The 27,927-nt window shown below is 42.6% G+C and overlaps 1 protein-coding gene across 1 annotated transcript in view; it reads left to right on the top strand.

Moving 5' to 3' along the window:
* The window catches only part of LOC143276144 (uncharacterized), a 29,707-nt gene extending 1,780 nt beyond the window's left edge, over nucleotides 1-27,927 (top strand). Inside the window, exons 2-8 of the mRNA XM_076580560.1 lie at nucleotides 1,773-2,282; nucleotides 11,113-11,298; nucleotides 16,153-16,356; nucleotides 18,914-19,075; nucleotides 21,398-21,499; nucleotides 24,787-24,995; nucleotides 27,693-27,927. Of these exons, the coding sequence (XP_076436675.1) occupies nucleotides 1,773-2,282; nucleotides 11,113-11,298; nucleotides 16,153-16,356; nucleotides 18,914-19,075; nucleotides 21,398-21,499; nucleotides 24,787-24,995; nucleotides 27,693-27,815 (1,496 nt within the window). The 3' untranslated portion in view covers nucleotides 27,816-27,927. The remainder of the gene's footprint in view (nucleotides 1-1,772; nucleotides 2,283-11,112; nucleotides 11,299-16,152; nucleotides 16,357-18,913; nucleotides 19,076-21,397; nucleotides 21,500-24,786; nucleotides 24,996-27,692) is intronic.

Genomic DNA, 27,927 nt, shown 5'->3' with positions numbered 1-27,927 from the left:
TACATGAGGTTACAAAATTAACCTGTTTTAGATTTTTTTTTTTTTTCTGATTTATGTGCTTACCGATTTTTATAGATATCTTTCTGGTGATATGGACTTACTTATTGTGTACCATTCAAAATCATTTTTGTGGTTCTTGGTAAGTAACATGGAACACAGATGTGTGATGCTCATTTATATTGTGTGAGAAAAACAATGGCAAAATCAGGTGAAAAAGGGTCACAAGGCAGGATAACCATGTTGTCAGGTTACAGCCATTCAAACTGTGCATTGACTAAAATTAGAAACAGCTGTGTCTGTGTGTGTGTGTGTGTGATGGAAAGTTGCATTTGCAGTCTTCTGTACTTTTGTTTTTTTACTCTCTTTATTTCTGCCCCCCCCCCCTCCCTCGCCCCCCTTCCCCCCCCTCTCTCTCAGTCTCTCTCCCACAGCTCTGTCCCTTTCTCTCTGTCTGTCCATAATCTGTCTGTCTGTCTCTCTCTTAGTCTCTCTCTGTCTCTCTCCCTCCATCTCTGTTTCTCTCTTTCCATCTCTGTCTTTCTCTCTCACTTGTTGAGTTGTTCACTCGTTTTCTCAGTCTCACTCATTGTCTTTTTGACTCACTTGTGTAAACAAAGTGAGTCTATGTTTTAACCCGGTGTTCGGTTGTCTGTGTGTGTGTGTCTGTGTGTCTGTGTGTCCGTGGTAAACTTTAACATTGACATTTTCTCTGCAACTACTTTGTCAGTTGACACCAAATTTGGCATGAAAATAGGAAAAATTCAGTTCTTTCCAGTCATTTTGTTTAAAACAATATTGCGCCTCTGGGATGGGCACAAAAAAAATAAAGAATGAAGCCTAATTATATGCAAACTGCATTTACTGTTATATTTATATTTTTTGTATTCTCTAAACTTGGCACTTTGATCTGATATTCTGACCCAACAGCTAGAGTAGTCATTATTATCATTTTTTGTTCAAACAGGAACTTCTTTTGCTAAGCATGGAAGTTTTATTTATTTTGCAAACGTTTTGGTGCAGATAGTAAAAAAGGGAAATTACTCTGTAATGCTAGTGGAGTTAATTTGCTTTAAACTGATCTTTCTCATCTTAAACATTACATTTTGAAACAAGAGAGGCAAGGCCTTCAAGACTCACTTGTGATGCACTTTAAAAAAAAAAATCCAAGCTTTTTATGTATTGAGTATAATTTCAAAATGTAATGTTTAAGATGAGAAAGATCAGTTTAAAGCAAACTAAGTTCCCCAGCAGAGTAATTTCCCTTGTTTTACTGTCTGCACCAAAACGTTTGCAATAAATAAAACTTCCATGCTTAGCAAAGGAAGTTCCTGTTTGAACAAAAAATGATAATAATGACAGATCTTTTGTTGGGTCGAATATCAGATCAAAGTGCCAAGTTTAGAGAATACAAAAAATATAAATATAACAGTAAATGCATTATACTCAATACATAAAAAGCTTGGATTTTTTTAAAAAGTATATCACAAGTGAGTCTTGAAGGCCTTGCCTTTCTTGTTATTTTATGTGATTCACCCTATTGATAGCAAAGTTGAACTTGAACAAGCATGAATAACTCTAAGATTTCATGTTCTTAAGCTGATAATATGGTTTAGGATTAGAAAGCAAAATCATGCAGAATGTTTTAAATGAAGTTGATTCTATTAAGATTATAGATTTTATTTACAACAGTACAAATATATCAGAATCAGTCATTCAGAGGTAACTCTTTGCTAATGTCAGCATTGACAGGCCACCTCATTGTGTCTTTACAGCCAAAGTGGTTCTCCATCCACCCAAGAACCTGACCTTCTTCCTAGTGACCCCCACGGAAGCCGTGGTCGGCTGGCTGCCCCCGAACATCTACAAAAAGCACGACGTGAACACATCCCTCGTGGACCCAGTCTTCAATGCCACCATGGTATGGCTGAACCACACCTATCCTGTGAGTCTGGCAGGGCAGCAGCCATCAACATCGGACCAAACTGACACTGTATCCTTAGACACCCCGAACGGTTCAAACGGTGTCAGAACGCCACCGACGAAGCCATCCAGCCCAACAAAGGAGATGTGCAAGTCACTGGAATTTTTCGCTAACTACACGGTTGGCGTCAATGTATCAGAGGAGGCACTGAAGGATTACATTCCGCATTTGATCCGGCTGAAGGACGTCTTTGTGCCGGAGAATGTTACCGTTGATGTCGTCCACAAAGACGTGAAATTGGTCCCCTTCTCCCAAGGATGTGTACAGGAGTACAGGGTGTTCTACTATGACAATGAAACAGGTGGGAGTTGTGTGGGGTTTTTTATCATGTGTGTGTGTGTGCGTGTGCGTGTGTGTGCGTGCGTGTGTGTGTGCGTGTGTATGTGCGTGTGTGTAACCACACCACATCAGCCCAGGCTTCACTTTAAGCCCCTTATCAAAAGAAGGAATGTGATGGACTACGGGGAAGGGGAGGGGAAAGTAAGGTTTAGGGGCAAGGGACAGGACTGAATTGCCAAAGTTCTGCAAGTACAAACTGAATACATACATGTACATGAAGATGATGTCATATAGATCCCTATCAAGTTGACAGAGGTCAATAAATGTTGGTGTTGTCATCTTTCGCCTTTCCAGCTACCTCAGAACTGATATAGTTGCAGAGCAGCTCATCTGGTTCTCCAAGGAAAGGCAGAGAATTCACTTTGTAGAAAGAAAGGTATCAGGATGCAGTGCATCCATCCTGTACAAATAAAAAACATGTGAAGCACCCACATTGAAGCATGGATGATTCTGACTGCCCACAAGGAAATGAACATGCATGCACACACATTATCTGTCTGTCTGTCTCTGTCTGTCTGTCTGTCTGTCTCTGTCTCTCTCTTTCCCAGCCAGTTTCACCTTGTTATATGTGTAAATTTTACAGTTAACATTGTTTTTTTTATTTTGAAAGAGAAAAGGTGTGAATTTGCAGTATATTTGGGTTTAGGACTGGTTCAGCATACAATGGGCCATTTGACCTGTTCACCACAAAATCAAAGATTCATTTTCAAAATTAAAAGGTCAGAAAATGTATAATTTGTATTATATATCATATTATAATATATGGATCCTCTATTCCTCCCCCAACGGCAGTCCTCCATGCCTAGTCGCCCACCACACAATGTAAATGTATAGTTTTCATTATTTAATTTTCTTTTTCTTTCACGCTCTTTTGTTACACACACTGACACAGGCATCTGAAATAGTTTAAATACATTACATGCATGTATACTTGTGTGTTTGTGTGAGTTAATCTGATATAAATAATCTGTCACACTTTTGTATTCACACACACACACACACACATATATATACATATATGGTTTTAATGTGTGAGTGTGTGTATATAATGGTTGCTGTTGTTCTGTTGTTGACTCCTACAAAGCAAATGTTTCCTGTTCAAGCATGTATCATTGATACATGTGCATAATTACATACTATGCTGGATCAAGGCAGTTGATCCCAAGACAGTCAACACACACACTCAGACACCCAGACATCATGTAACACACACACACACACACACACACACACACACACACACACACACACACACACACATTCTGCAGCTAACAACATACACATAAATTATACAAGCAATGTAGGCTTTGGAGAAGCATCATAGCTGGTTTTCAGTGCATGTTTGCAGTATTCATCTGCCCAGCTTCAAACTACAAAGGAATAGCAGTTCTATTCTGCTTAACATTTATCTTTTTTATTTCTTTTCTTTTCTTTTCTTTTTCTTTTCTTTTCAGTTTGAAACTGCACTCATGATTATTTTGTGCAGGATTCAGATTGACTTGAGAGAAACCAAAAAAAGGCCTTTTGAACTTTAGAAAAGATTGGCTTGCTGCTACATCATTGAGTGATTTTAAATTTATGATACAAAGTTCTACAAGTATGCATACTTGTGTGTCAATGACCGTTGACTGGCTCTGACCCTTACCCCTGCTATAATAGTGTGTGTTTTGGTTAACAGTTTAAATGGATTGTTTATAATACCACATTCAACACTGTAATGTAAGCTTACCATAGGGGTCATTTTGAATTTGAACAAGTTAGTGACTTACCATAATGATGATAATCAATACTTTGGTAACAAATTATGCTTTCAGTTTCAGTAACTCAAGGAGGTGTCACTGCGTTTGGACAAATCCATATACGCTACACCATATCTGCCAAGCAGATGCCTGATCAGCAGCGTAACCCAACACGCTTAGTCAGGCCTGGAGAACAAATTATGCAAGAATGACAACAGAGAAGTGTGTGTCTGTTTTTTTTGTTTTTGTTTGTTTGTTTTGTTGTTGTTGTTGTTGTTTTTGTTTTTATAAAGGTTCTGACAGCTACTGAGCTAGTTCATCTGGTTGACAAACAAGCAATGGCCAAAGCAGTTCTGACAGCTAGTTCATCTGGTTGACAAACAAGCAATGGCCAAAGCAGTTCTGACAGCTAGTTCATCTGGTTGACAAACAAGCAATGGCCAAAGCAGTTCTGACAGCTAGTTCATCTGGTTGACAAACAAGCAATGGCCAAAGCAGTTCTGACAGCTAGTTCATCTGGTTGACAAACAAGCAATGGCCAAAGCAGTTCTGACAGCTAGTTCATCTGGTTGACAAACAAGCAATGGCCAAAGCAGTTCTGACAGCTAGTTCATCTGGTTGACAAACAAGCAATGGCCAAAGCAGAAATAGAAATCATGACAACCCTCACCCTGCTCCACCCCTGATTTAAACCCCCCCCCCCCTTCCCCCCCCCCCCCCCCCTGTACCCCCAAAAGAAAGAACACCCTTATATCACTGCCATGCTTTACATAAAAAAAGCTAAATATGTGATTGATTGAAAGATGTTTTATTTTCATTTGTCAGTCCTTGTTTGTATTACTATTAGGTATGTTGAGCTGGCTTATTGTTACCCCAGGTATAAAAATAGTGTGCTCTCTATATCAGTATATATCCTGTAGTCCAGTAGACCATGGGGACATTACACATTTGGCAACCAGCCTCCTCCATCCTTCACAGTTGTCTGTCCTTCTGACTGTGTCACTCAGGGTCAGACCTGTCCACTGTGAGATGTTGTCCTCCCATCTCTTCTGCCTGCCTCTTCTCCTCACTCCCTGCACTGTTCCCTGCAGAAAGGTCTTGGCCAGTCCTGATGAATGTGAGACATGGCCATACAGCTTCCCTTTCCTGTACTTTGCAGTGCTTGGTCAGTAGATCATCATGTGGTTAACAGTATAAATGGATTGTTTATAATACCACATTCAACATTGTAATGTACGCTTACCACAGGGGTCATTTTGAATTTGAACATGTTAGTGACTTACCATAATCAATACTTTGTTAACAGATTATGCAAGAATGAAAACAAAAAATGAAAAACCCAAACAGAATTGGTTGGTTGTGTGTGTGTGTGTGTGTGTGTGTGTGTGTGTGTGTGTGTGTGTAGTTTCCTGTACTTTACAGCACTTGGTCAGTAGATCATCATGTGGCCCAACGGCTTGCTTGACTCTTCAGTCTTCTACACACTTTATCATTTGTGATGTGCTTTCTCTTTGTGATGCCAAAGATCTTCCAGGAAGTATCTCATCACTGTGGCCTGTACCTTATCATCATATAATTGATCTGATGATCTATAGACACAGGAGAGTATACTAATATAGTAATAGTTCAGTACACATGGCACTGTTTGTTTGAGATGAACCTATTCCAGGCCATGTACAGTAACATTTTGCACAGCTCTGGTGTAATTGAAACTGAAAGCCCAAGTGCACCATCCCTGATTTCTTTCTAATACTAATAGTAATACTGATAACACAGCGTGGATCACCAGAAATTAGCAGAATATCAAATGTCTTTAGGCATCCAGAACAAATTAGTTCATCATCATATCACGAGCCAGCTTAGTAAAAGGCTTCTTCAACCATTTGTATATATATATATATATATATGTCAAAATTATTCTTGTCTTTGTTCTCTTTGTTTTACTGGCATTGTATTCCTTGGTGCATGTTTAATTAATTGATTTCTGCCATTAGTGCAAAGCTCAGGCCAGTCAGGCCTTTCATTTTTGAAAAACTGATGAATTTATCAGTTGATTTAGTTTTTAGTAGAGAATAAATAGATCTTTTCTAACTCTAATTTTCTAATTTTCTAAGGGATAAATGTTACCAACAATCTTTTTATTTTATTTTATTTTTTTTAATTAGAATAAAAACGCAGTGATTCTAATTTCTACTTCAGTTTTGTGAATTCATTATGATACTCTTCTGAGCAGTCAGATAGCTTTTAAATTATTTATATTATGCATTGAACAACTGATACCTGTAGACACAGATGGTATACTGTAGTTTTTCAGTAACACGGTGAGTAAGCACTATTTTTAGGGTTGCAGCAGTTGAACAGACAGTGTCTCCCCAGGACACACACTGTGTGGGGTGTCTCACTGCTTTGTGTGGTCAATAGAACTCAGGATGGTTAGAGTATCGCTGGGGTTCGGATTCAGTGCGAGAGAATGTGGAAGAAAAAGGACAGGCCTGTATACATGTATTCACGGGCTACTGACCTAGTGAAAGCACTTTAGTTTAGTACTAGGGTGCCTAAAAGAACTGCCAAAATAGGAATTTATCTTAAGACTGAATCTCAGTCATGCAGAAAATTGAAGGGGAAAAAGGGAATCGTTTGGGATTTAATTGCATAGTACTGGTACTGTTTGTAAGAGAATTATCTGTTGATGTATGTCAGATGACAACTTAAAGTTTTGTTGAGCCCACTAGTGTGTGTGTGTGTGTGTGTCACTGTGTATAAGAGAAAGAGGAGACTCACTCACTCACTTTGTGTATGTGTGTGTGTGTGTGTGTGTGTGTGTGATTCAGACAGACAGACAGATAAGACATGACATGACACAAGGCCAGACAAAATCCTTTATTTCCAAGAAGAGTGGTCACTATTCTGTATTCACTGAGTCAGTGGGAAGCTACTGGTGTGCTTTCACATCCAGTCCCTACCTTGAACAGGGTCACCACTACACAATACTAAATAAAGTTATTAATTAAAGCATGGTGATAATGAATAAGAAAAATAGGGACACACGCACACATGCACACACACGCACATGCACATGCACACATGCACGCACATGCACACACAGAGGCACAAGCATGGTGTTATAAAATACATAAGAAAAAAGAACATGTAAACAGCAATACACACACACTCTTACACACACAAACGCGAGCACGCGCACACACATACACACACACAAATGCACACAAACGCACGTGTGCGCACGCACATGCGCACACACAAACACACACACACACACACACACACACACACACACACACACACACACACACACATGAAGCGCATCACACATACATGTATAAAAATCAAAATATCTATCATGTGAATGTTGGGTTGGAAGGAAGGAAGCAGAAAAGGAGGGGAGGGTAAAAGGGGTGGAGGGCAGCCTGCACAGAGAAGTAGAGAGAGGGGGGAGAGAGAGACTCACAGAGAGAGGGGAGAGAGAGACTCAGAGAGAGAGAGAGAGGGGAGAGAGAGACTCACAGAGGGGAGAGAGAGACTCAGAGAAAGGAGGGGAGAGAGAGACTCACAGAGAGAGGGGAGAGAGAGACTCAGAGAAAGGGGGGGAGAGAGAGACTCACAGAGGGGAGAGAGAGACTCAGAGAAAGGGGGGGAGAGAGAGACTCACAGAGAGAGGGGAGAGAGAGACTCAGAGAGAGAGAGAGAGGGGAGAGAGAGACTCACAGAGGGGAGAGAGAGACTCAGAGAAAGGGGGGGAGAGAGGGGAGAGAGAGACACAGAGAGAGGGGAGAGAGAGACTCACAGAGAGAGGGGAGAGAGAGACTCACACTCACAGAGAGAGAGAGAGAGAGGGGGGGGGGGGATAGAGAGACTCAGAGAGAGAGGGGGAGAAAAAAAAAACAGGAGAAAAAAAAACAAAGCTGAAAATGGTACAGCATGCATACATGAAACATTGGCCAAGTATAGTAATAAGTATACTACCATACTGTATCCTTGAGGACAGATGACAGCGATCAGCAAAGGAGGGGTGGTACGTTGCCTACCACTACCATATGTTTGTGTTTTTTGCCCTGGTAGGACTCCACAAGCAGAACCCCGTGTGGCTGCAGAGCTTAATGTTTGACATGTGCGATATATTTTGTTGTTTTAAACACATGTCAGAAATTGGGACTTTCCCCCACCTCATACTTTCAGCACCCACCCTCCTCTTCTTCTCTTTCTGTCTTGCCTTTCATACTTGGGGGTTGGGGGAGGCATGGAGACAGGTCTGTATACATTTTTTTGTTGTTGTTTTTTTGTTTTTGTTTGTTTACATTACAAGCTGTGTTTTGCGCTTATTTTATGTCATGTGTGTGTGTGTGTCACTGTGTGTGTGTGTGAAAAGAGGACGATAAGAAAATTTTGCTCAAGTAACTACCCCCACCCCATACCCTCCTCCCCAGTGCTTTCTGCTATGTGGAGTTGTGTGCACTACCCTCTTTCAACTGTCGACCCAGAGACTGTTGATTGCCAACTGTGATAAGCGTATAAATTATGTAAAAAGCCAGAACGAAATAATTATTGAATAATGTATTCTTTGAAGCTTTGACATTATCATGAGAATGAGTACTATAGGAAATTTGATATTATGATAATTCTTTTGACATGTATCTGTATAGATCTACCCATGGACTTTGTGTGTGTGTGTTTGTGTGTGTGTGTGTGCGTGCACGCACGTGTGTGTGTGTGTGTGTGTGTGTGTGCAATTCTATTTCACTTATGTTGCACAAATGTTGGTCCATGCATGCACATGGTACAGTAACATACAAATTTATGTGTGCACATAAACATGCACACACAAAAAAAACCCCAACAAATTGTTATGCATGTACATGTACACAAATAAAAGATGTATTGTGTGAATGCATGTGGAGTTGCTTGTGTGATAATACACGTTCATAAAATCATAAATGTCATGTGTCACTGTCATCTACTGAGTGATAATGGATTATGATTAATACTTTAGTATGAATGTATCCTTCCTCGCTCAGTCACGGTTCATAGTAGATCTATCATAATCTTTAATCTAGTTTTTACAAGGTTCCTCTTCCACCACCTCCTTCCCTCTGACTAACTTCTATAAATTCAAATTTCTATGGGGAAAAAAATTAAACACTGACATGGATTACAGGACTTTTAACATTTTGTCATCTTCATCACATGCATCAAGTGTACAATACTCATGATGGGAATAAAGGTACCAGCACACAAGTTGCACATCATCTGCATCATGTATGCTGACCTGGGAGGCTGGAGAGATGGAAAATTCTGTCAGGCTGAGGTGCCCATACCAAGATCGAACCCAGGACCCTCAGATCGAAGTCCTTCTTGGCTCCTGATGACAGCTCAGCTGTTGCACCCATCACCACACAGCTGTCACTCTTGGACTTCTTGACAAAATCAGCTGTCAACTTGTGTGACTGCACTCAGCTTATGTCTTGAGGCCACTCTCTGCTGTATTGACTAAATCTTATTAACTCTTATCAAGTGATTTAGTGGATTAACTGTTATCAATATTGATTTATACTAGTCCTTATGAATTAATACATCATATGATCATATCCAACCTCCTGTTTACAAAGTCTCTCATTCTGTCTGAGGCTGCTGTCAAACATATTGCAACAATGGCATATATATATATATATATATATATATATATATATATATATATATATATATATATATATATATATATAAAGAGAGAAAAGAAAAACAAACACATCAGTCTGTCAAATATTCAAAATTTTTGGAATGATCACGTTCTTTCCTCAAGGGATAAGTTGTTTACATGTTACCAGGGTCACTCCTACACAGCTGTTATGATGCAAGTAAGCCATGACCTACATGTCGTGATGCAATTTCACAATGCCAGGTTTCACCCATATATCTCTCTCTATATATATAGTAGCAGTAAACTATATAAATTTTGTATTGTATGCAGTATGTATGTCAAGTGAAATGCTCCTTTGGCATTTTAAGAGTACTGTTATTTATAATCCACTCATGGAATGCACAGATTCTGACTGAACTTCCTGATATATGTGTACACCTTATTTCTTTTTTTCCTTTTTTTTTCTTTTCTTTTTTTTGTTGTCTATAATACATGGCATTATGAGATCAAAGTACTCAAAAAAAATTCTTTGTGGGTATACATTATAATATAATATTATTCTCTCTGCCTCTCCCTCCGCCCCCCCCCCCCCCCCCTCAGTCTCTCTCTCTGAGACTAGTGAGAGAGTCTCTCTCCCTCACACACACACACACACACACACACACACGCACACACACACGCGCACACACACACACACACACACACACACACACACACACACACACACTAATTAACGGATCCATGCATGGTGAATGTATTTCCCCCATTAACAAACGCTTGTACGAGTTTGAGTTTGGGTGCGTACATGTATACATGTAAAGTATACATGATAGTCTGCATACATGTATACATGTATGTGTGTTGTTGTTGTTCGTTGATTTTATAAGTTTCCACTTAGACAGAGTGATATTAGACAAAGTGTGTGTGTGTGTGTGTGTGTTTGTGTATGTGTGTGTGTGTGTGTGACTATGTGTACACATGTGTGTGTATCACCCACTCACAGACTATTGATCACTATATGACTGTGTATTACACTTGTTAAGTTTGTTTGTGTGTCACATTGTGTGTGTGTGTGTGTGCGCGTGCGTGTGTGTGTGTGTGTGTGTGCAGAATACATGATACCACAAGAAAATTAAACTCATGTTGAAAGGAGAAAAAACAACAACAACAACAAAAATCCCAGTTTCATTTTAAAAGCTCTCCATTCACTCAATCAAAGGTTCCATTCAAACTAAACTTTCAAAGTCAGTTGTCGTTGTCTCGTTCATCATTTATCAGATGGAGTCCCCCGTCTCCTCAACGAAGGCAGCAGTATGTCACAGGTCCTCCAGTAGACAAACATCTCTTTCAGATTTTCTTCTCTCTCTGTTTAAATATATATATGTGTGTGTGTGTGCCAGAAGACAGCGACATGAGTATGGAGGTGGTCAACGCCACAGAGCGGCCAGAGGTGCACCTGAAGAACCTGAAGCCCGGCACCAACTACTCCATCTATGTGGCCGCCGTCTTCTTCTCCAACACCACCCTCGAGTCCGAGACGGCTCACTTCACCACTGGCCCTGCTTCAAGTCCCACACGTCCAATTCGTGAGCATAGATCTTTCTTCTTCTTCTTCTTCTTCTTCTTCTTTCGTGGGCTGCAACTCCCATCTTCACTTATGTATTCATTGTACACAAGTGGGCTTTTAGTTTTACCTGTTCCACCGTTTTTACCCCGCAGTGAAAACAGCCATACTCCGCTTTTGGGGGTTATAGATCTGTCTGTCTGCAAGTCCCATGCATCCAGTTTGTGAGCATAGATAGATAGTCTACAAGTCCCACGCATCCAATTCATGAGCATAGATAGATAGTCTACAAGTCTCATGTGTCCATTTCATGAGCATAGATAGATAGTGTACAAGTCCCACGCATCCAATTCATGAGTATAGATAGATAGTCTACAAGTCTCATGTGTCCATTTCGTGAGTATAGACAGATAGTCTACAAGTCCCACACATCCAATTCATGAGCATAGATAGATAGTCTACAAGTCCCACGCATCCAGTTCATGAGTATAGATAGATAGTCTACAAGTCTCATGTGTCCATTTCGTGAGTATAGATAGATAGTCTACAAGTCTCATGTGTCCATTTCATGAGTATAGATAGATAGTCTACAAGTCCCACGCATCCAATTCATGAGTATAGATAGATAGTCTACAAGTCTCATGTGTCCATTTCGTGAGTATAGATAGATAGTCTACAAGTCTCATGTGTCCATTTCATGAGTATAGATAGATAGTCTACAAGTCTCATGTGTCCATTTCGTGAGTATAGATAGATAGTCTACAAGTCTCATGTGTCCATTTCATGAGTATAGATTGATAGTCTACAAGTCTCATGTGTCCATTTCATGAGTATAGATAGATCTAGCCTACAAGTCCCACGCATCCAGTTCGTGAGTATAGATTTATCTTCTTTTTCTTTGTTCATGGGCTGCAATTCCCACGTTCACTCGTATATATTATATGTACATGTTGACTTTTACATTGTATGACCATTTTTACCCCGCCATGAAGGCAGTCATACTCCGCTTTTGGGCGTTATAGATCTGTCTACAAGTCCCACACATCCAGTTCATGAGTATAGATCTATCTATCTGTCTACCTACAAGTCTCACACATCTGATCCGTGAGTATAGATCTATCTATCTATCTACAAGTCCCACGCATCCAGTTCGTGAGTATAGATAGATAGTTAGTCTTCAAGACCCACGAGTCCAATTCGCAAGTATTATATATATTTATCTATCTACAAGTCCCACACGTCCAATTTGTGAGTATAGATCAATCTATCTGCAAGTTCCTTGTCTGTGTCCCAATGTCCATGAGTATCTGTTTGCAAGATGGACAGTTTCAGTTCAGTTCAGTTCAGTCACTCAAGGAGGCATAACTGCATTCGGACAAATCTGTATTATATTTGATATGCTCCACCACATCTGCTAAGCAGACGCCTGACCAGCAGCGTAACCCAGCATACTTTGTCAGGCCCTGAGGGGGAAAAAAGTGCATAGAAATGAATGAACAAATGAATGAATAAATAGATTTACACAAATAACGTAAAAATGTAAGCAGACAGATAATGAAATGAAATAAATTGCAGGATAAAAGAATATATGAACAACAACAAAAAAAGACAAGAATAATAATAATAATAAGAAGAAGAAATTAATAAACAAATAAATGTAAACACACACACACACACACACACACACACACCATCTCCCACATTATCCTGCAGTTTACCCTTGGCAGTTTCGGGTTGCAACCCATTTCATGATAATAATGACAATTATATAATCATATTGTGCAAACTTCCTGTATACAGAAAAGGTAGCTGTAAGCTCCGCCCATGAAGTAATACACTTACAATAGTACATTATCATGGATTATGATAATGGCATTCAACAGCATACAATAGTACATTATCATGGATTATGATAATGGCATTCAACAGCATACAATAGTACATTATCATGGATTATGATAATGGCATTCAACAGCATACAATAGTACATTATCATGGATTATGATAATGGCATTCAACAGCATACAATAGTACATTATCATGGATTATGATAATGGCATTCAACAGCATACAATAGTACATTATCATGGATTATGATAATGGCATTCAACAGCATACAATAGTACATTATCATGGATTATGATAATGGCATTCAACAGCATACAATAGTACATTATCATGGATTATGATAATGGCATTCAACAGCACATGAAGTCATGGAGAAGAGAGGAAAAAATTCACGGAGACAGAAGTATGGACATCACATCAAAAAAGCTGAAAATATGCCTCACACACACACACACACACACACACACACACACACACACACACAACCAACCAAAAAACAACAACTTGGGTTTATGGTTGGCTGACTTGATGTTCAATGGTTGTTGATCACTGCTGATTACAGTCCGGAATGATGTTCAGTAAACTTGTATGAGTTGTGATTCAGTCAGTGTGTGCTGACCACATCAAACATCAACCAGAAAGTCTCCATGTTTACTGTTTGATATGATCAAAAAACTGGGCTCACAGGACAAAATATACACATGTAGATCTATCAAAGTTTGGCCTTGTACATAGTTTCCCATGGCTGTTTTCAAAACAAGATATTAATAACGCACCTGCTGCCTGTCAGTAGGAAGCGGCTTTGTTGGCATTCATGGCTTGACATGTCTCTTCGTCAGTATGTGTTGGAGAGCTACAATACTGTTTCTCCTTTCTTTTTCCTTCTTTTTTTTCTCTCTCTCTCTCTTTTCTTTTATTATTGTTGTGGTTAGCAGTGTAGCAGGTGTGGCCAGCTGTTGTTCAACGTGTTGTCCTCTGTGCCTGTCACAGTGAATAATGCTGTTTGGTGACCAGTTGATGTGGTACAGTCAGTTAGTGCTTGGGACTGGTGTCTGCAAGGCTGTATCTGTGTGTGTGTGTGTGTGTACAGTGTATGTGTATGTGTGTGTGTGTGTGTGTACAATGTGTGTGTGTGTGTGTGTGTTGTGTGTGTGTGCACGTGTGTGTGTGTGCGTGCGCGCGTGTGTGTGTGTGTGTGTGTGTGTGTGTGTGTTTTGGTGGTTTTCTTTGTGTGTCGTGCGTGCGCGTGTGCATGCCTTGCCTCATATTCTGCACCATTTCAGTGACATTGCTTCCACACAGCTCATTCTGAGTCCTCCTGTCATACACAGCCTCACTTGGGTTCATCTTCCACAGTCAGTCTGGTCTTTGGCAGTCGACACGGATTTCTTGATTTTAGGTCACCGGGAGGCCTCACATGGGAGGAGACCCAGCACTGCTGACAAGACAGTTAAATGGTGTTCAGGAGTACCTGTTCATCGTTTGCAGGGCACCACCTGCCCTTGATGTTGATGGAGTCTCCCGTCAGTCTGAGTGATGAGTAGGCAGGCAGGCTTATCTGTCGGTGTGTGTCCTCATATGGGAGAAGATGCCGATTCTGGATGTGCAGCACTTCCCACAAGTGTTGCAAGGGAAAACGTCTCCAGAAGTTGAGTCCCGCTTCCTTCGCTCACGCTTCTCCTTAATGGCCAGCGTTCTCTTGTTTTCAAATGTCTTTATGCCACTAGAGCACAGCATCCTCCAGCAACAGCGGTCAAGGGCATCAGTTTCCCAGGAAGCGATGTCAATGTCACAGGCTTTGAGGTTTGTCTTCAAGGTGTCCTTGAAGTGCTTGCAGGGTCTTCCAAGTTCACGGTGGCCTTCCTTCAGCTGGCCATACAAAATCATCTTCAGGATCCTGCTGTCTGTCATGTGGACAACGTGTGCAGTGCCAGCTATGCTGGACAGGACCTGCCCTTACTGATGACAATAATTGCTTTGTCGTGGAAGCTGTTGATTCTTGTTTCTTCTTCTTGAGTTACAGTTCCATGCTTACAAGCTACATGTAGACATGTCGTAGCTCTACCTGTGTTGTCATTTTTTCCTTCAAAGTTCAAGTGAGTAAACAAAGTCAAGCGTTTTGTAATCACTGTGTGTGTGTGTTTGTGAGCGGGTGCGCGCGTGCGTGTGTGTGTGTGCGTGTGTGCAGTGTGTGTGTGTGTGTGTGTGTGCAGTGTGTGTGTGTGTGTGTGTGCAGTGTGTGTGTGTGTGTGTGACACATTGTGGTTTGTTTTATTGTGCACTCTCCTTCCTTCTTCCTCCCCTTACAGTTACACCCTCTCCCCCATCCTCTTCCCTGCCATGGAACATACATGTATTTGATTGGTTTTAATGTTGACATAAAATGCGATTTTATCTTCACTGAAATAAGTTTATTTTACCTTTTTTTTTTCTTAAAAGAAGGTGTGTGGGTTTTCTCTTTCTTTTGTCCCTCATGATGAACCTTAGGGTAAATGTTTGTACACTGTGTGTTTCAGACAATAAAGTGGTTGATTTTCTTCTTTTTTTCTTTCTTTTTTTTTTTAATTAAAAAATACTATTATTAAGGTGGCCAGAATGTTTAAGACGCTTAATCTGCCAACAAAGTATCCATGAGGGCCTGGGTTTGAATCTCGCCCTCCGCCTTTCTCCTGAGATCAACTGGAGAATCAAACTGAGCATCCTGTCTTTTGGATGAGATGATGAACAGAGGTTCCATGTGCAGCACGCACTTGGTGCACTGATAAACAACCTGATGGCAAAAAAAGTGTCGTCCTCTGGCCAAATTATGGACAAAGAAATCCACTCTGACAGGTACACAAATATATATAAGCATGCACTCAAAGCCTGACAAGCATGTTGGGTTCTGGTGCTGTCACACAGCATCTGCTTAGCAGATGTGGTGTAGCGGATATATATATATATATAGAGAGAGAGAGAGAGAGAGATTTGTCCAAAACGCAGTGACGCCTCCTTAAGAAACAAAACTGAAAGATCCTGCCTTTTTCAGAGTGTATCTGTGACTGGGCGGGCACGAACATGAAGGACCGTCAGTGCAAGAGCAACATCACCCAGCCCTGCGAATGCCGCGATGGGCACAGGGGCCGCTTCTGCGAGTTGTGCGCCCCTGGCTACTACCGCTCAGCGCCTTACTTCCCCTGCCACCGCTGCCCCTGCATCACCCACGCCACGCGGGACAACTCCTGTGGCTTCCGTGAGTCTGAGAATGTGTGATGGTGTGTATGGAAATGAGATGTGTGAATGTGTGATGGTGTGTATGGAAATGAGCGGATGTGTGTGGTCCTGAGGGAATGTGTGATGGTGTGTATGGAAATGAGATGTGTGGTCCTGAGGGAATGTGTGATGGTGTGTATGGAAATGAGATGTGTGTGGTCCTGAGGGAATGTGTGATGGTGTGTATGGAAATGAGATGTGTGTGGTCCTGAGGGAATGTGTGATGGTGTGTATGGAAATGAGATGTGTGTGGTCCTGAGGGAATGTGTGATGGTGTGTATGGAAATGAGATGTGTGTGGTCCTGAGGGAATGTGTGATGGTGTGTATGGAAATGAGATGTGTGGTCCTGTGTGAATGTGTGATGGTGTGTATGGAAATGAGATGTGTGGTCCTGATGGAATGTGTGATGGTGTGTATGGAAATGAGATGTGTGGTCCTGAGGGAATGTGTGATGGTGTGTATGGAAATGAGATGTGTGTGGTCCTGAGGGAATGTGTGATGGTGTGTATGGAAATGAGCAGATGTGTGTGGTCCTGAGGGAATGTGTGATGGTGTGTATGGAAATGAGATGTGTGGTCCTGAGGGAATGTGTGATGGTGTGTATGGAAATGAGATGTGTGGTCCTGTGGGAATGTGTGATGGTGTGTATGGAAATGAGATGTGTGGTCCTGAGGGAATGTGTGATGGTGTGTATGGAAATGAGATGTGTGGTCCTGAGGGAATGTGTGATGGTGTGTATGGAAATGAGCAGATGTGTGGTCCTGAGGGAATGTGTGATGGTGTGTATGGAAATGAGATGTGTGGTCCTGTGGGAATGTGTGATGGTGTGTATGGAAATGAGATGTGTGTGGTCCTGAGGGAATGTGTGATGTTGTGTATGGAAATGAGCAGATGTGTGGTCCTGAGGGAATGTGTGATGGTGTGTATGGAAATGAGATGTGTGTGGTCCTGTGTGAATGTGTGATGGTGTGTATGGAAATGAGCAGATGTGTGTGGTCCTGAGGGAATGTGTGATGGTGTGTATGGAAATGAGATGTGTGTGGTCCTGTGGGAATGTGTGATGGTGTGTATGGAAATGAGCAGATGTGTGTGGTCCTGAGGGAATGTGTGATGGTGTGTATGGAAATGAGATGTGTGTGGTCCTGTGGGAATGTGTGATGGTGTGTATGGAAATGAGCAGATGTGTGGTCCTGTGGGAATGTGTGATGGTGTGTATGGAAATGAGATGTGTGGTCCTGAGGGAATGTGTGATGGTGTGTATGGAAATGAGATGTGTGGTCCTGTGTGAATGTGTGGTGTGTATGGAAATGAGCAGATGTGTGTGATCCTGAGGGAATGTGTGATGGTGTATATGGAAATGAGCAGGTGTGTGTGGTCCTGTGTGAATGTGTGATGGTGTATATGGAAATGAGCAGATGTGTGGTCCTGTGTGAATGTGTGATGATGTATATGGAAATGAGTAGGTGTGTGTGGTCCTGTGTGAATGTGTGATGGTGTATATGGAAATGAGCAGGTGTGTGTGGTCCTGTGTGAATGTGTGATGGTGTATATGGAAATGAGCAGATGTGTGGTCCTGTGTGAATGTGTGATGATGTGTATGGAAATGAGCAGATGTGTGTGGTCCTTTGTGAATGTGTGATGATGTATATGGAAATGAGCAGATGTGTGGTCCTGTGTGAATGTGTGATGATGTGTATGGAAATGAGCAGATGTGTGGTCCTGTGAGAATGTGTGATGATGTATATGGAAATGAGCAGGTGTGTGTGGTCCTGTGTGAATGTGATGATGTATATGGAAATGAGCAGATGTGTGTGGTCCTGTGTGAATGTGTGATGATGTATATGGAAATGAGCAGATGTGTGTGGTCCTGTGGGAATGTGTGATGATGTGTATGGAAATGAGCAGATGTGTGTGGTCCTGTGGGAATGTGTGATGATGTACATGGAAATGAGCAGATGTGTGGTCCTGTGGGAATGCACCGAACTGGGAAGCCAGTGTCCATGTGTTCTCGTCCCATGAACATGAATGGGGATTTTTATTCTCACCCCCAGCCCCTCTTCTCAGTTAGATGGAGGTCCTTTTAGATTCTGCCATTACTGTTATTTCATTGTGAACTGTGCGTCATAATATCACACAGAACACTGTTTAAATGAATATTTACTGTTCTCCTTATATAATTTTTGATGTGGAATGATTGATGATTAGAACAATATATTCCTGTAACTTCCCAGTAAAAACATTCATGCGCAAAGAAAGCCTACTCATGTACACATGTATTCACATGATGAGTTAGGAAGTTGCAGCCCACTAATCAGAAGAAGAAGACATGATAAAATAATCAGTCCATATAAGTGTGAAGTGAAAACAGTTATCTGTTAAAACATTCACCATGCAACACAACTGTTGCTATTGGTAGTGTTGTCGATGCTGTTGTTTAGTAAAAAAAAATTTTTGATTACCAAGCAGATTTTTTGTTTGTTTGGTTTTTTTGTTGTTGTTTTTTTGATTGAATGAAAAAAATAGTTAATGTGTGCAGAGGAAGGTTTCTTGAAGTGCAGCCAGTGCGAGGTGGGTTACGAGGGAAACATCTGTCACATGTGTGCCTATGGCTACTACCGTCACCACAAGTTCTGTGTGCCCTGCAACTGCAACAACAACCACAACCGCTCCAACCCCAGAATGTGTGACATCATCACTGGTGGGTTCTGTCGTCAGGGAGACACTGGCATAGATGCCAACTGTTACGATTTCGCCTTTTCTTTTTTTTTCTTTTTTTTTTTTTTTTTTGCTGCACCATCATCTGCACCATTTCAGTGGCATTGTTCCCATGCCGTTCATTTAGATTCCCCCATACATGGCCACACCCGGGTTTGTCCGTCACAGTTCCAGCATCGGTAGTCCGCAGGGAACCATCAATGATAGGTCGCCAGGAGGCCACACACCAGAGGAGACCCTGCACTGCTGCTGAGCCACTTCAGTGGTGTTCCATGGTGCCTGTTCTGATTCACCGTACTTAGGACACCACCTGCTAAGCCCCCTAGTAATGACAATAATGGCTTAGTCGCGGAGCCAGACCAAGTGAGCATCCTCCAAGTATGGAGACCGCCACCACGTCCCTCAAACAACAGTGCCCCATGAATCTGCTGACACTGAAGACACTGACAGGACTCACCCCAAGCACAGAAGTGGAGGGGTATCGAAACTGAGGTCACCATGATAGCAGGGCATGAAAGGCCACAGACTTTGAGACTGTTTTGTTTATATTGATGATGATGGAGATTTCGCCATATTTTGTTATGCTCTGTCAATGTTTGTTCCGACGTTGCGCCAATGTCAATATTGTTCCAACGAGTTCTTTTTCAACTACATAGCATGGTCACATGCTTTCCTGTTGTAACATTACCCAGACGCTCCAGACCTATGGATCACGAGGCCAGGGCAGTCACTACTAACCTTGGTCTCACGTGATGATGCTCAGCTAATTGCGTGCATGTTTACATTGAAACAGCATTGAGTGGACCAATCAGCCTAATCATTTGCTCAAACAAGAGAGAACATGGCTGAATCAAGTTGCGTCTCGGTCAAACAGCGTCTGTGACCGTTGGATCGAGCAATGTATGTTTACTAATGCGGCTTGGAGTCGGAGTGTTCCTAACGAATTCAAAATGTTCCTTCTAAATCTCATGGTTGTTTCTACAAACACGTGACCAGGGATTGGCATCTCTGCATTAGCAGTGCTAACTAACTTTGCTTAGTCTTAACCCTTTGACTTCTGAAACTATTTGTAATCACCAACCTCAAAAAAAAAAAAAAATTACAGAAGATAAAATAATGCTCAAAAGTATGTAAAAGTACAGGTTATCTTGAAGGAAAATGAGTGGAGGATAAGATTATCATATGTTCAAATGTTGATGGCAGTAACACGTCAATATTTCTTCCCGTCCACTGGACCTTGAGTTGGTGGTTTAGACAGTAGCCATTCGGAGGTGATGATAAACCAAGGTCCTATGTGTGGCATGCACTTAGCATACGTAAATGAACCCATGGCAACAAAAGAACTGTCCCTGGCAAAATCATGTGGAAAGGTCCATTTTGATGGAGAAACAAGTACGTTAGCTACCCTAGCAGGCAGAAAAAAGAAGAAGGGGAAAATGAAAAGGGTAGCACTGCAGTGTAATAACAGGCTGTCCTTGGGGAGAGCAGCGTGAATTTCTCATACAGAGAAATCTGTTGTGACAAAAGAGTAACACAGTACAATACAATACAGCACAATACAATGCATTACAATGCAGCTTTGGGCTGCGGGAGTCACATGCTCTGTCATCGCTGAGTTCACAGACCTTGTCATTATCGCCTCCCGACGGACTACCAAGAAGTAGAAGAAGAAAGACCATTCAATGCGATACAATACAATACAATACAATACAGTACAATACAATGCAATACAATGCAATACAATACAATAGTCAATACAATATAATACAATACAATACAGTACAATGCAATAGTCAGTACAATATAATACAGTACAATATAATACAGTACAATATAATACAATACAGTACAGTACACAATACAATACAATAAAGTACAATGACAAAATTGCCATTGTCGACAAGACTATTTAGTAGCTGTTGGAAAAGCCGGCTACTTCACTGGTCATATATTCACAGGTTAAACAATACAATACAATACAATACAATTACAATACAATACAAATTACAATGATGATAATAGATAATAATGTGGGGGCTTATAAAGTGTGCTTCCCTGCTTTCAAGAGCAGGCTCACCGCGCTTTTCAGAAACAAAAGCAACAAATATGTAACTTTTCAAAGGTTTGATGATAAAAATGAGATAAAATGATTCACCACACACATTTCATTCACTGCACAAAAAAAGTACATCACACACACACACACACACACACACACACACACACACCACTTACAATAAATCTACCTGAAAGCTAAAAATGACACTAATACAGTAGAATGCTGTGTGTGTTTTGGGCGGTGCAGGGGCGTGTAACTGCATGCACAATGCGTCGGGGATGGACTGTGAGTTGTGCCGCACCGGCTACACCGGGGACGCCCTGCACCTCAAGAACTGTGCGCCAGAAGGTAACTAAATGTGCCCCTCTTTGTTCTGTGTGTGTGTGTGTTTGTGGTGACTGCTTCGTCTGGTCCGTTCGTAGGCTGCGACTCCCAGGTTCATTCATACACAGGAGTGGGCTTTAACGTGTGCGTGGCCGTTCTTTTTACCTGCACAGCAGTCATACTCTGTTTTCAGGAGATTGACTGTGTGTTTTTCACGACCGTTCGCAACATCTGTATCCCCTGTGTGTTTGTGATTATTGTTTGCGACATCTGTATCTCCTGTGTGTTTGTGATTATTGTTTGTGACATCTGTATCTCCTGTGTGTTTGTCATGATTGTTTGCGACATCTGTATCCACTGTGTGTTTGTGATTATTGTTTGTAACATCTGTATCTCCTGTGTGTTTGTGATTATTGTTTGTAACATCTGTATCTCCTGTGTGTTTGTGATTATTGTTTGCGACATCTGTATCTCCTGTGTGTTTGTGATTATTGTTTGCGACATCTGTATCTCCTGTGTGTTTGTCAGGATTGTTTGTGACATCTGTATCTCCTGTGTGTTTGTCAGGATTGTTTGTAACATCTGTATCCCCTGTGTGTTTGTCATGATTGTTTGTGACATCTGTATCTCCTGTGTGTTTGTGATTATTGTTTGCGACATCTGTATCCACTGTGTGTTTGTCATGATTGTTTGCGACATCTGTATCTCCTGTGTGTTTGTGATTATTGTTTGCGACATCTGTATCCACTGTGTGTTTGTCAGGATTGTTTGCAACATCTGTATCCACTGTGTGTTTGTCAGGATTGTTTGCGACATCTGTATCCACTGTGTGTTTGTCAGGATTGTTTGCAACATCTGTATCCACTGTGTGTTTGTCATGATTGTTTGCGACATCTGTATCCACTGTGTGTTTGTCATGATTGTTTGCGACATCTGTATCCACTGTGTGTTTGTCAGGATTGTTTGTAACATCTGTATCCACTGTGTGTTTGTCAGGATTGTTTGTAACATCTGTATCTCCTGTGTGTTTGTCAGGATTGTTTGTAACATCTGTATCCACTGTGTGTTTGTCATGATTGTTTGTAACATCTGTATCCATTGTGTGTTTGTCATGATTGTTTGTGACATCTGTATCCACTGTGTGTTTGTCATGATTGTTTGCGACATCTGTATCTCCTGTGTGTTTGTCAGGATTGTTTGCGACATCTGTATCTCCTGTGTGTTTGTCATGATTGTTTGCGACATCTGTATCTCCTGTGTGTTTGTCATGATTGTTTGTGACATCTGTATCTCCTGTGTGTTTGTCATGATTGTTTGCAACATCTGTATCCACTGTGTGTTTGTCATGATTGTTTGCAACATCTGTATCCATTGTGTGTTTGTCAGGATTGTTTGCAACATCTGTATCCCCTGTGTGTTTGTCAGGATTGTTTGTAACATCTGTATCCACTGTGTGTTTGTCATGATTGTAACATCTGTATCCACTGTGTGTTTGTCAGGATTGTTTGTGACATCTGTATCCATTGTGTGTTTGTCATGATTGTTTGCAACATCTGTATCCACTGTGTGTTTGTCATGATTGTTTGTGACATCTGTATCCACTGTGTGTTTGTCATGATTGTTTGTGACATCTGTATCCACTGTGTGTTTGTGATTATTGTTTGCAACATCTGTATCTCCTGTGTGTATGCAGGGTTTTTTTGTGGTCTTTTTTTATTTGTATTTTTGTTTTGTTTTCATCTTCTTATGTCTGCAAATGCTGTTGTTGTTTTTTGTTTTATTTGCTGTTTTGCATGGTTGTGTGTGTGTGTGGTGTGTGTGTGTGTGTGCATGTGTGGGTCTGTGTGTGTTTGAAAGAGACAGTGCCTGAGTAGGCGAAACGGGGCAAGAGTCAAACTCTCAAGAGGCTATTTAGGGGGTAGTGGCATGCTCAGAGAAAAGGCAAATCGGACCTGCCCCCTAGTGACCCGGTCCTGTAGCAAGTGGTTTGATCAGCTCATCACTGGGAACTGGTCACTACAGTTGCATGCTTAGGAGTTGATGGAATTTCCCTCATTATATTTTTTTAATTTTTTTATTTACTTTGTTTCGGTATTGAGACACACATTGCAATTAAGCTCCATCCGGATCCCAGCCTGAAAATTTTCCTGTATTACAAAAATCCATCTGCTCCCGCCCGTACTGATGTAATCGAAGTGTCGCTTTTCAGCTTTTTCTGCGGCTGATTGTAGGATACATCATTACATGATGGAGTCCACTTATACACAAGTGTTGACAGCACAGCTCGTGAGCTGGTTTACATAACCAGGTTCATCTTTTCCTGAGTCGTTCATGGTTTTTTTTTCCTGTTCTTTTCAAAAGTCAGTTTCCTTTGGCCCCCTTTTTAGGGTATGGAGGATTACAAAGAAAGAAACACGAAAAACAACTGATAATGAGCTGTTTTGATACTTATGTACGAGTGATTACAACAAACAAAATTCCCAGAATGCATACCGAAACAGTCTGTAAAATAGCATAGGAATACTATGAAGAAAGTAATGGTAAAACTGCCTCTTACATTGGTATACACACACAAGCATTTGTCATCGTAAGTAGATTTCCCCGGTCCCCTGCAATTTGTGTTTAGTAGACTCCACTGTAGTTCAGTTATGGTGTGTGTGTTGTGTGTTGGGGGGAGCTCCTGTGTTGTCGTTTTTTGTTTTGTTTTTTTAAGTTTTGAATACATGAGTATTATGATCTATTTTGGGGGACACACACACACACAGTTGGGTACACGGGCACACGTACAGTTACACACACAGACACTTACAGTCAGACAGGCACACACACACACACACACACACACACACACACACACACACACACACACACACACACACATACATACACACACATACACACACACACGCACCCTCATTTTCAAAGCATCCATGTTCACATTTTATGTGTGTGTGTGTGTTGCATATAGCCAGGTACACTGGCTCATATACAGTTACACACAGACAGGCTTACACACACACACACACACACACACACACACACACATACACACACTATACACACACACACTTACACACACACACACATACACACACTTACACACACACACACACATACACACACACACACACACACATACACACACACACCCTCCTAATTTTGTAAGCATCCATGTTCACATTTTATGCTAGTGTGTGTGTGTGTGTATGTGTGTGTGCACACATGTGCTCCTGTGTCTGTGTGTGTGTGTGCATGTGTGTGTGTGTGGCCGGCATGTGTTAATGTGCGTGTATGTATCGTCCAATGTACAGACGCCGTCCAGGATGTGTTTGAAGTGCTGTCGGAGGGGGAGGTGGCGGGGATCTGTGTGGGGCTGGTGCTGCTCATCAGCTTCATCGGGGGCTGTATCATGTACCGCCGCATGAGCAACAACCCCCCGAAGCGCCCCTTCTGGACCGTGGAGCTCAAGGACGACCATGAGGGCGTCAACTTCAACACCGTTCCCAACGATGACTTCCAGGTCAGTGGGGGTGGGGTGGGGGGGGAGGTGTTTGTTTGTTGTTGTTTTTTGGGTGGGGGGGAGGGGGGGTACATGTAGAAAGGGTTGGGTTGGTAGGATGGAGGAGGACCGTTGGGGGTGGGGGGGGGGGATTGTTGATAGGTGAGGGAGAGCTTAAAGAGGTGGGTAAGGTTGGAGAGAGAAAGGTGGAGGGGGGGGGGGGTGTTGATAGGTGAGGGAGAGCTTAAAGAGGTGGGTAAGGTTGGAGAGGGAAAGGTGGAGGGGGGGGGGATTGTTGATAGGTGAGGGAGAGCTGTAAGAGGTGGGTAAGGTTGGAGAGGGAAAGGTGGAGGGGGGGGGGGATTGTTGATAGGTGAGGGAGAGCTGTAAGAGGTGGGTAAGGTTGGAGAGGGAAAGGTGGAGGGGGGGGGGTGTTGATAGGTGAGGGAGAGCTGTAAGAGGTGGGTAAGGTTGGAGAGGGAAAGGTGGAGGGGGGGGATTGTTGATAGGTGAAGGAGAGCTGTAAGAGGTGGGTAAGGTTGGAGAGGGAAAGGTGGAGGGGGGGGGATTGTTGATAGGTGAGGGAGAGCTGTAAGAGGTGGGTAAGGTTGGAGAGGGAAAGGTGGAGGGGGGGGGATTGTTGATAGGTGAGGGAGAGCTGTAAGAGGTGGGTAAGGTTGGAGAGGGAAAGGTGGAGGGGGGGGGATTGTTGATAGGTGAGGGAGAGCTGTAAGAGGTGGGTAAGGTTGGAGAGGGAAAGGTGGAGGGGGGGGGTGTTGATAGGTGAGGGAGAGCTGTAAGAGGTGGGTAAGGTTGGAGAGGGAAAGGTGGAGGGGGGGGGATTGTTGATAGGTGAGGGAGAGCTGTAAGAGGTGGGTAAGGTTGGAGAGGGAAAGGTGGAGGGGGGGTGTTGATAGGTGAGGGAGAGCTGTAAGAGGTGGGTAAGGTTGGAAAGGGAAAGGTGGAGGGGGGGGGATTGTTGATAGGTGAGGGAGAGCTGTAAGAGGTGGGTAAGGTTGGAGAGGGAAAGGTGGAGGGGGGGGGATTGTTGATAGGTGAGGGAGAGCTGTAAGAGGTGGGTAAGGTTGGAGAGGGAAAGGTGGAGGGGGGGGGGGGTGTTGATAGGTGAGGGAGAGCTGTAAGAGGTGGGTAAGGTTGGAGAGGGAAAGGTGGAGGGGGGGTGTTGATAGGTGAGGGAGAGCTGTAAGAGGTGGGTAAGGTTGGAGAGGGAAAGGTGGAGGGGGGGGTGTTGATAGGTGAGGGAGAGCTGTAAGAGGTGGGTAAGGTTGGAGAGGGAAAGGTGGAGGGGGGGTGTTGATAGGTGAGGGAGAGCTGTAAGAGGTGGGTAAGGTTGGAGAGGGAAAGGTGGAGGGGGGGGGTTTGTTGATAGGTGAGGGAGAGCTGTAAGAGGTGGGTAAGGTTGGAAAGGGAAAGGTGGAGGGGGGGTGTTGATAGGTGAGGGAGAGCTTAAAGAGGTGCTTTTTTTAAGTGGAGGGAGGGTGGTGAGTGGAGTGGAGTGTGTGTCTGAAAAGTGCATGCCCTACATTGTATTTTTAAACACGCTTTCATATTCCTACATAAACGTACATAAACACAAACACATCACCAGTAAAGAAAAACAAAACAAAACTTGTTGATTCCAAGATGACCAGTCCTACCTACTTCAGTCAAAACCTTCCCCTGTTTTCACCTGTATGATTCATTGAGAGACACGTTCTGACATTGTTAACTTCCAACCTCTAACATTGTTAACCTCCAACCTCTGATATTGTTAACCCCCAACCTCTGACCAACCTCTGATATCATCAACCCCCAACATCTGACATCGTTAAGCCCCTGACCTTTCAGATAACTGCCCTCAGGACGACCATGGGAGACATGGAGTTCTACTGTTAACCCCCAACCTCTGACATTGTTAACCCCCAACCTTTGACATTGTTAACCCCCAACCTCTGACATTGTTAACCCCTAATTCAGATCACTGACCTCAGGACGACCATGGATGACATGGAATTCTAGTGTTAACCTCCAACCTCTGACATTGTTAACCCCCAACTTCTGACATACATTGTTAACCCCTAACCTCTGACATTGTTAACCCCCAACCTCTGACATTGTCAACCCCCAACCTCTGACCTACATTGTTAACCCCCAACCTCTGACATTGTTAACCCCTGACCTTTGATATTGTTAACCCCCAACCTCTGACATTGTCAACCCCCAGCCTCTGACATACATTGTTAACCCCCAACCTCTGACATACATTGTTGACCCCCAACCTCTGACATTGTTAACCCATGACCTCTGACCTCATTAATCCTCCTGACCTTTCAGATCACGGACCCCTGGATGACCATGGGTGGCATGGGGTTCTACTGTTAACCCCCAGCCTCAAACATTGTTAACCCCAAAATTCTAACCAACATCTGACATTGTTAACCCCTGACCTTTCAGATCACCGACCCCAGGAAGACCATGAACCACATGGAGTTCTGCTGTTAGTGTTAACCCCCCAACCTCTGACACACATCGTTAACCCCCCAACCTCTGACACACATCGTTAACCCCCAACCTCTGACACACATCGTTAACCCCCCAACCTCTGACACACATCGTTAACCCCCCAACCTCTGACACACATCGTTAACCTCCCAACCTCTGACACACATTGTTAACCCTCCAACCTCTGACCTCGTTAACCCCCCCCTGACCTTTCAGATTACAGACCCCAGGACGACCATGGGCGACATGGACTTCTACGAGCAGCAAGGAGGGAAGGAGCAGTCCCGGGGCGGCGGCTCCTCTGGCCAGAAGTACGCCCGCCTGCAGGAGAACGTGTAGCGGCTGTTGGAAGCAGCAGACCTTGGCTGTTCCTCCTCTCACCGCACCTTGCTGCCGCCATCACTGTCCGCCTGTGTGGGCTGTGTTGCTGCCTCTTGTCCTTCCTACAACT

The sequence above is a fragment of the Babylonia areolata genome, chromosome 31, assembly GCF_041734735.1.
Source record: "Babylonia areolata isolate BAREFJ2019XMU chromosome 31, ASM4173473v1, whole genome shotgun sequence".
In the NCBI taxonomy this organism is placed as follows: Eukaryota; Metazoa; Mollusca; class Gastropoda; order Neogastropoda; family Buccinidae; genus Babylonia; species Babylonia areolata.
This window is presented reverse-complemented; position numbering and strand designations above follow the sequence as displayed.